The following is a 9,800-nucleotide window of genomic DNA, read 5'->3' as shown; positions in this document are numbered from 1 at the left end:
AGGAAAAATGGGCTCATACGTTAGAATCTGGTCTTATAGTCCCAACAAACGGTGTTTATTCCAGAATAATGTGGGGTGGAACCTCAGATCCTTAACATTTTAAGCTTAATTTACTTAACGTTTAATCTTAGCCTGACTCGTGGCAGGAACACAAGATGCTGTAGTGCAGACCAGCGTGTAACGGCTGCGTTACCTTTACGTAATACCTGGAAATCCGTCACTCAGCGCCCTGCAGTCTTGTACAGCCGCAAATCCAGTTACAACCGAGGGCATGAATCTTTTCTCTACTCGTCCGGAGTATTTTTTTAATTATTACTATTTTTAAACGCTTCACATCATACCTTTAGGTATCAGAATTCATCGTTCTCAGGAGCAACGTAATTTAAAGTAATTTATAGTTCAAAAAATACCTCATTCTTTTAAAATACAATTTTGAAAATTTATTAAAAATGTGATTTTGAAGCAAACACAAAATAACCAGTTATCGGTGTGATTATAATAATGCAGCTACCACTTCACATGGTCCTGACATTTTAAAACAAGAACAGCCTATGCACTTCGGAAAGGTCCAAAGTTCTATTCAACATCTAGACTTTAACGTAAACTGTCTACTAGGCGTCCTTGACAAAATGTTGCATTCAAAGCAGGACATAAAAAAAAGACACAGTGCAACTACTTTTTGTACCATTTATGCAGTTTTTTAAATTTGATGAATCAAAATGATGACAAAGATAATATGGATATATGCGGTATATAAATATTCAAACTTTACAAAATTTTATAAATGGATTTATTTATTTAAAACTACAGAAGGGGGCGGGGTGAATATCTTAAAAATAAAACAGTTTAAACAGGGTTTGTGTAAAAGTTAAAAATAAAACAAAACCCAGCAGTGACAAAGTACAAAATAAAAATTACAGTGTCTGAAAGTAAAAGAAAAATGACACTAAAGGGGAAAGAAAAAAATAAGGTGGTTTCTAGAGATCTCAAGGGCTTCGATCATAATTAAGAAATATTTACTAGAATATTACAAAAGGTTTCTGAGCTTGACAACACCTGCCTCCTGCTATCAAGAGAAAGTGAACCCGGGGATCAAACACGGCACTGAAGCCGGTATTTATCGTTATTCTCAAGAGGGATGACTGAGAACTCTGTTAAAGTACTCTTGGCTCCGCGAAAATGATCCAGGAACAGCCATCTAATCCTGACGCTTTTGTGAATATAGGCCCCGGCTTGAGCTATAGCAGGTACACGCATACAACTCTGCAGCGCCCTCTGTTGGTTGCATTCGGTACACATTCCAAGCAAAGTCCAATTTGTTACACTGCGTGAGTAAAACATTCGTGTGGGAGCTTACCCATGAGTATGTTACAGCAGGAGTGATATCACTCAAGCGTAGTTTATCAATAAATATTACGTGATGAAAGAGTCTGAAGCTGTTAAACTAAAAGACGAAAGCTTGTTACGCAATACGTAGTATGCTGGTGTTTTTGCACGTCGTAATGAGTCAAACTCATTCAAAGCTTCAAGTCCTTACGAGCAGTTATGCTTCAATCTTCAATTCTGTTAATCAATAACTAGTACTGTGCCTTAAAAAAAGATCATTGTGTTCATATGAAGGACAGCGTTCCCTAAACCGCCAAAATGTTTTTACTAAAACTGTCACGGTAACGAAGGCCGACACTGCCTAAGCGTCTGCAGGTTCAAAATAGAAAAAGTCTGTACATATTTTAGAATATCCCACGCAAGACATACATTGCAAAAAGTAAAAGTTTACTATGCATTTACTGACTCGTTTTAGATATAGTTAAAAAAATAACAATAAAAATTATGAAATACAGCTCTGAAACATGGAGACGTGGTTTTAGACAGCATTAAAGTCACTCGTCTTGAACCCGTGGTGCTGAAATGAAGCCATGACTTGTTCTCTCTTCCGTCTACACACTAGACTCTATCCTAAAGCCACTAGCTGCCTTTTCAAGCTCGGTTTCTTTGAGCAAACAAATTCAATGTTCTCGCAAAAGAGAACATTTCGATGGAACCAGACGTCAACCTTTTTCTTCGTTCTTGAAGGTTGCCCTCACTGGGAAACACTGCCGTCCTCGCCGTGTCCTTGTAGACAAACATCTCTTCCACCATCTTCAAACATCTCTTTCTCCATCTTATGCAAGACCCAGAGAAGAAGGTAGCACTCCGAGGTTGAACCCATGGGTTAGCAGAGTGATTTGGGGATTAATTTAAGGTAGCAGAGCTGAACGACGCAGGTGAGGGTCTGAACTCACGCAGCATTGCTCCACGCACCTGTACCAGGTGTCCAGTGTTCTTAATGACTCGTCTCAGGCAGGTAAGGACGTGGAACAGAGGTGTGTGTGGTGTGCCACGCCGCATGAGAATTGCTTCTCTGGACTACCTCAAGTCAAGGTGGCTGGTTTGATAACCAAATAATCCTCTACGTAGGAAAGTACGACTACGGGGTCACCCTGCCGTTTGAATGCTAACCCAACACACATCGGTACGTTTTACTTTGAACTAGGTAAAATTGTGTTGGGGAAAAAAAAATTAAGTTAGTAATTATGATATTTTGTGAGGGGAAAATAAAAACTGCTGGAAACAGCCAAGCACATACATGAACATGCACACATGGCCTTTACAGACGAGAACTGACCGAGGTCTCATGTTCTGCAGACTGATGGTCAATCAACCAATCAGAACTCTCTGCGATTTCCGTGATGGCCTATGACGGCGAAGCCTGCAAACTCTCTCAACGTAAACATCCAGTTAACGCCCAGAAAAAAAAACATCCCTCTTTTTGTCATGAATTTCATTTGCCATGTGTGGAGGTTCATAAGCACTAAAGTAGACTTGGGTCCACAGTGACGCGTCTTAACCGTCCTCCAAAACTGAATTAAATCTCATTTCCGCAACAGCTTACATGTTCAATAAGAATAAGTTAAAATCTGAACGATAGAAATAAATCCTGCAGGAAGGCGGAAGAGTCCCATCTCGTTGTGACGTGGTGTAGTAGTGAGGGGCGGAGGAGTCTGACCTGTATCTACAACCTGTGTTCACAGACAGTGAGGGTGTGAGTATCAGTGTGTAAAAGGTGGGTTGGATGTTCAGAGCAGGCTGGCCAGACTGGTCGTGGGTCCATTTTGAGCTTGGATCTGCACCGGGGGAGGTCCATCTGTCCACTACAACACACACACACACACACGCACACACACACACACAAGCATGAGTAACATTATACAGGATGCAAACCAGCAAGAACTCCACACACACACACACACACACACACACGGCTCCTGGCTAGACCGAAGCCTTGCTCTGCAGCGCCATGGTGGGTGGAGGCGGGTGGAGGTGGGTGGTGGGTGGAGGCGACAGGGCCACTCACGCTGATGAGGTTGTGCTCGGGGAGGCTGCAGGCGGCCATGTGGTCCTGCAGGAGCTGCTGGGAGAAGTTCTGGTGCATCTGCGCGGCCTCGTGCGCCTCCATCGTGTTCCCACACGCCTTGTTCAGATCTGCCAGGAGAGTAAGCAGTTGTGAATCAGCTTTCCGCTCAATCCTAATTCCAACGTTTTAGGGAATAACTCACTCCAAGGGGCCCCTGGAGAAGGTGGCAAGTTAAACTCTTCATGAACTAGCACCTTTGATTTGCGTGTTTTGTAACACTACAAGAATGATCACAATTAACACAAGGGCATGTGACTTCATACCGCCTGACCTACACACACACACACACACACACACACACACACACACACACACACACACACACACACACACACACACACACACACAGTGTATTTGAGAAAGCAGAATTAAACATTATGTGCAACAAAGCTGTTGTGTGTTGTGCAGAAGTGGCTGTTGCTCTACCACCAGTTCAACGAGACAGTTCTGAGATCGGACGTGACGGAGGGTTCGAGCCGTTTACCTTTGAGCAGAGCAGAGGACCACAGCTGGACGGACATGTCAGGAATCTTGCTGGCGAGCTGCATGGCTGGAACCACCATATTGTTGCTCTCCTGGAGGAGACGAGGATTCTTTCATGCTCCAGAAACACATTCCGTTTCAAGCCGTCTGATTGGTTATCAGTTCCCCTGGCGCCATCAGTAGATGACAGAACTCTTACTCTAGAACTTTTCATACAGCACTGCTCCACAGAACAGTCCTCAGGACCCCAGCACTGACCCACACGTTCCTCTAACCCCACTGCCAGTACACCTGTACCAGGTATCCAGTCTTCTTAATGGCTTGGCTCAGGCAGGTAAGAACGTGAAAAAACTACAGACCATCTGCTGTGCTACAACACAGCCGAGAAATCTCTGGATGGCCTAAACTCAAGGCAGCTGGTCTCCCATGTAGGAAAGAACAAACATTGGAGCCACCCGTCCATATCGAGGCCACGCCCCCGCCCCACTGGGTATAAACGTGCAACACTCACCCTGTGATTCCCCAACACATAGAATATGTGACCGAGGAGAACGAGGGAGCAGGCGGTCAGGCGATTCAGATCCTCCGCATTGGACATCTTGAGAGTCTCACGAAGGAAACGCCTGTGTATACACACACACACACACACACACACACACAGTTAGGAACGACAGCGCGTCTCTCCCGCTGGTTTTAGCAGAAGGGGATCAGGGCTCTTACTTGGCCTCGTTGTAGCGACCCTGGAAAAAGGACAGCAGTCCCCGGATGTAGAACGCTGCGGCACGAAGACAGTGAGAGCTACGGAGACACCGGCGCAAGGCACAACACCGTCAAGGGCGGGAAGACTTATTTTATTTGGTGTGCGTGTTCGTTTACGTAAATATCTTTACAGCAAACCCGAGTGGTGAAAAACGAGAGGTTTTGGGACGCTGTAGCTCCCTCACCTGACGGGGAAGTTGTGGTCGGGGTTGATCCTCTCCAGGAGGCTGTAGAGCTGTACGGGGCACACAAACACACGGAGGGACGGCGACAGCTCGTTAGCGCACTGTACCGCGGCCCGACGCGGCCCGAGCTCGGGCGAGTGACGGTGTACGGGGTGCGGGTCGCTGACCAACCTCTTGGTGTCTGTTTCCCTCTCTGATGTAGACGCTGGCCAGGTTGGTGACGATGAAGGTCCACAACTCCTGGTGTGTGGTTAGCTGGGGGGGACCACGAACGGAAGCCAAATCAGACATTCAAATTTCTACAAAACTTCGGAAGGACCTTGAACATTCAGAAACGTGCACTCAGCCAAAGGTTCAGAAATAACCTGCTCTCAACTGTGTGGACCCAGCGGTGCGGACATGACCGTACACTCAAACCGTCTGAAGGGGTTTGTAGTCATGGATTGACTGAGGTATGAGCTTCCGTGTTTATCCGTGCAGTAGAGGACACAGTTGTCCCCGTCAGGCCTTTCAAATCGCTCCTTTCTCCCAGTTTTGTCCATCCCCGGCCACACCCTCCTCCCGCAACAACTATTTTTTTGTACTTGAAACTCAAACCCAAACTGAAACCCATCAGCCCACTTTCGATAGCGTGTGGCGAGCACATCGTTACAGCTCACACCAGAGTTAGGAGTGCGATTTAGGTTCCCGTCACCGTCCGCCGTCACACAAAACAAAAGTGAAATGGAGCTGCTGAACAGACCGCCTGCTTTATCGTGTCAGTAAAAGTGCACGAAGGTAGGTAGACAACTTCGTCCCGCAATCTCTCCCACTTTACCACTTGTCCTACTGGCCCTCCAAGCCTTTCCTGTGATTAATGAGGCATTTTAGGTTCTAAACGTTCTTCAGAGAGTTCCAGCCATGGGGTGTGTGGTTACAGGGGTCTACTGGCAGAACTCACCCGTAAGGCAGTGGTGAACTGGGCTTCTGCGTGGTCCATACAGTTCACTGAAATGCAGTATAATCCCTGACACACACACACACACACACACACACACACGGCATGTGATCTACCCAGGAAAAACCTTACATCAGCATTGTAGCACATTATCTGGACGGGGTCAGGGTGTGAATCGGGGGTGGCGTGCGGTACTCACTAATAGGGTGTGGAGCTGAGCCGCGTGATTGGAGAACAGGCGAGGTGACTGCTGACACAGCTGGCACACCTGAGAGATCTGGTCCAATCACAAAAGACTTAATTAGCAAATGAGAGGAGGAGTCAAAACAACAAGAAGGAAAAACACCAATGGCGAGAGGCCGCACCTCCTGCAGCGCCGTGGCCTTGTGCCCCGTAACCAGGCGACACATTATGATGTGTTCCAGCAGGATGACTTGGAATGAAGACAGGATGGGACTGCAGTCCAGCACTGAAAGACAAGGAGACGTGAGGCTCCGCCCACCACAGCTCCGCCCACCACAGAGACGGCCCGACCGAAACAGCGGGGCGGCCGAGATCCTACGTCGAGCGTCCGTGAACCCGCGTGAGCACTCGGGTGTAAATCTTTGACGCGTTTTTTTTATGACGTTTGTTCAGACGACTCACTTTTTAGTTTTTCTAGTTGCATGAGAGCCTTGTCCGTGTACTTCTGTGCCTTCTCCAGGTAGCCCGCCTGCATGGAGTGCATGACTGTCACCTACGACACAGAGACGCACACTTTTACTCGGGCCCCGCGCCCTACGAGACAATCCGATGAACGTCCTTGAGAGCGTAATTCTGACTTTAGTACGCTACAATAACAGAACGGCGTTAGGCCAATCGGGTGTCAGTGTAAGGGTGTGTGTCGATATTTAAAAACAGGCTAATTAAATGTGGAACGTCTAGTCTTTAAGCATGCATCTCATTTAAAGGAAAATAAACACCACATCTGGACACACTCTTTCTCTCTCTCACACACACACACACACACACACACACACACACACACACACACACACACACAGCATCTCGTCTTACCTGCAGTGTGCAGGAATTTGCGGACACACGCCGGAAGTATGCAGATGGATTTTAACCAAGCGAATGGGCATGTGGATTTATAGGAGTGTGTGTCAGAGGCGGGAGAGAGAGCGCCACACACACACACACACACACACACACACACACACACACACACACACACACACACACACACACACACAGAAACCTACCAGGTACACGAGCACACACATGTGCTCCTTGGGCAGCCAGTGGAAGAGGTCGGCGGGGTTACTGGGGAGGATCTCGTCGTCGTGGAGTGTGGAGATGGTCTGGATACACTGCTGCAGCTGTTTCAGACACGGCTTCACACTCTTAACCTACAAACACACACACAAATGCACATAGAGCTCATCACACTGCAATTATTCCACAAGTCATAAATACCACTGCAATTTTTGAAATCAAATTTATTATTATATACCCATATATATGGAACCATTACTTTATATATACACATATATGTTCTCTATTTACATCTAATTAAAGTACATATGTAGGAAATTGGCATTGTACAGTTCAGGATGACCACGTTTAGTAAGACCTCCACCGCAACACATCAAACACTTTCAAGAGCATCTAAACGAATTGGCCAGAGGTGTTGCACACCGACCCACTTCACTCAGTTCCCTCTCCAGCTCTCGAGTCAGTGAGAGACAACGTGCTCCGGCAGCAGAGCTAGAACCCACCCCGGGCAGTACAAAGTGCCGTGTGCCGCATGCTGTTAGCAGACACTGACCTGTCCAGCGTCCAGGTAGTGCGTCACCTGCAGCACTAGGAAGAAGACCCGGAGGGACTCCTTTTGTATGGGGTTTCCCTGCCAGTTTTCCACGATCTGCCCACACAACGTGAGCAAGGGGTGCACCTCTTGAAGCTTTCTCTCCATCAGCAACAGCTACACACACACACCAGATATTAACTCTGCAGCAGGTCAAATAAAATTCATTCATCTCTGTTTCCACTCTCTGAATGAAAATCCACTCACCATCCCTTTGCTCAGAAGAAACAGGGCTCTGTGCAGGAAACAACAGAGTCTTGGTGAGCAGTAAGAATGCAAAGGTAGTAACGCTTCATTCTAACACACAGATATGACCGCTTTTTAAAACAGACGTATGACAGTCGCACATGCCTGGTATACTCAGACCCCACGACTCGCGCATATTCTGCCCCGACGCCCAACAGGTCACACGCCGACACCAAGTCCTTCTCTAGCGTGTGCAGCTGCTGCAGATGAGAGAAAAAAAAGAATAAAAGTCCTTAGGAAAAAAAAGAATAAAAGTCCTTTGAAAAAAAAAACAAAAACACAGTCCTCCTTGCAGGATGGACATGTTGATTTATTGTCAATATTATATTCAGGGAGATTTGTGCTGTCACTTACAGCTAATTGGAATAACAATCTACAGTGCCAGTAAGGGGTCTGCTGGGATATTTGTATGGCTTTGCGGAGTAACGGCTTAGCAGAATCAACCAAATTCTGTGAAGGGGAAAAAATATATTTATATATATCACAAGGGTTTAACACAAAGTACCGTCTCTTCACCGTTCTTGAAACAATATGTAAAAACTTCCACTGAGAATGCAAATGTTCAAAATGTAGCCTAATGCAATGACTGAAGACTAGGAGAGATCACTACCCTTTCAAAGTACATAACGCCCCGCAACAGCACTTACTTGTTGGCAATAGAGTTCAGAGAGGAGACTGGCAGCCTCGAATTTAACATCTTCAAACTGTGGAACCTGGTTAGTGTAGTCAAGGTAATTACTGCAAACTTGATATCTTCAGGGTCTGCAATGATGACTTTATACAAGCACCCACAAAAGAACAATATTACTGCTTTAAAAGTTTTAGTAACAATCCATTTTTGCTGTGTATGCAGTGGGACTGCAAGCTACCTGACAGTTTACACACACACACACACACACAATGTGCAGACATTTATGTGCATTATGTCGGTCTGATCTATTATCTTTACTGCATATGTAGGGAAAGGATACTTGTTGAGAAATGAACCACTGGGAAAAAAAGAGAAAATATTAACATACCGTGGAAGCAAATATGCATTACATACACAGACACACAAACAAGACATTGGAAAACGACATTGTGCATGCAAGCCGTTCACTGCATAGCAGACAGAAGAGCAAAACACGAAGAGGTGAAGGAGTTAAAATGTTATAACTACATTTAATACTACTTTAACGTCTATCGAATCCAGCAGTTCTAGCTAGCCAGCCAAGTTATACTGCAAGACTTGAGTTTAATAATGTAATTAGCTACCTAGCAAACGAAATAACGTTAGTTTGTTAAGGAAAGTCATTCTACCCTTTAAAACGGGTCGTTGCGACTGTGTAAGTTAATATAAATTGTCATTAGCTACGAAGCTAACTGAGCTAGCCACCCAGCTTCCCCCCTCCTGCGGCCTGCACGTTCGCCTCATCCTCGGCGTTTCCCTGCGCGGCCTCACCGCCTTCTCGAGGTGATTCCGGGCGAGGTCGCTGTTCTTGGTGTGGTGATACAACACCGAGCCGAGCTGGAGGTGCGTCCGGGCTTCCACCCTCTGCGGAGGTTTAAACTGGAACACGGCCTGGAGACAGTGCACGCAGAGGCGAATTTTAGGAGGGCTCGAAGTGCGAAAATGTTCGGCGAAGCCGAGCAGGGCGAGATACCAGGGCTCCGGGGCCTCTCCGCCAGTCGCCATTTTGACGACAATAACAACAAAAACAAGCGCGGCCTAAACCGTCCGGGTCCCTTGACGCGAGATTTCAACGTGAACTTGCATGACCGCTCGACGTTAACGGTACACCGTGTACAACCCGGTTACCGGTCGCACTAATCGGTACGCTCGGCCACAGCGGTGGGGTATGACAATAAATGATGAAGTGATAAAAGTGATATAGGTTTGGTTCC

The 9,800-nt window shown here is 46.5% G+C and overlaps 1 protein-coding gene across 1 annotated transcript; it reads right to left on the bottom strand.

The window, feature by feature from the left end:
* Positions 1–425: 425 nt before the first annotated feature.
* Positions 426–9,705, bottom strand: mau2 (MAU2 sister chromatid cohesion factor). The gene is made up of 19 exons (XM_076991333.1): positions 9,358–9,705; positions 8,888–8,905; positions 8,564–8,629; positions 8,271–8,366; positions 8,022–8,116; positions 7,878–7,905; positions 7,632–7,787; positions 7,066–7,212; positions 6,464–6,554; positions 6,184–6,287; positions 6,018–6,095; positions 5,822–5,887; positions 5,053–5,136; positions 4,882–4,931; positions 4,658–4,735; positions 4,449–4,560; positions 3,939–4,029; positions 3,395–3,522; positions 426–3,191 (listed from the first exon to the last, which is right to left on the bottom strand). The coding sequence occupies exons 1-19, from the start codon at positions 9,589–9,591 to the stop codon at positions 3,117–3,119; spliced, it is 1,797 nt and encodes a 598-aa protein (XP_076847448.1). The 5' UTR covers positions 9,592–9,705; the 3' UTR covers positions 426–3,116.
* Positions 9,706–9,800: the final 95 nt, after the last annotated feature.

The sequence above is a fragment of the Brachyhypopomus gauderio genome, unplaced genomic scaffold (genome assembly GCF_052324685.1).
Source record: "Brachyhypopomus gauderio isolate BG-103 unplaced genomic scaffold, BGAUD_0.2 sc82, whole genome shotgun sequence".
Classification (NCBI taxonomy): domain Eukaryota; kingdom Metazoa; phylum Chordata; class Actinopteri; order Gymnotiformes; family Hypopomidae; genus Brachyhypopomus; species Brachyhypopomus gauderio.
This window is presented reverse-complemented; position numbering and strand designations above follow the sequence as displayed.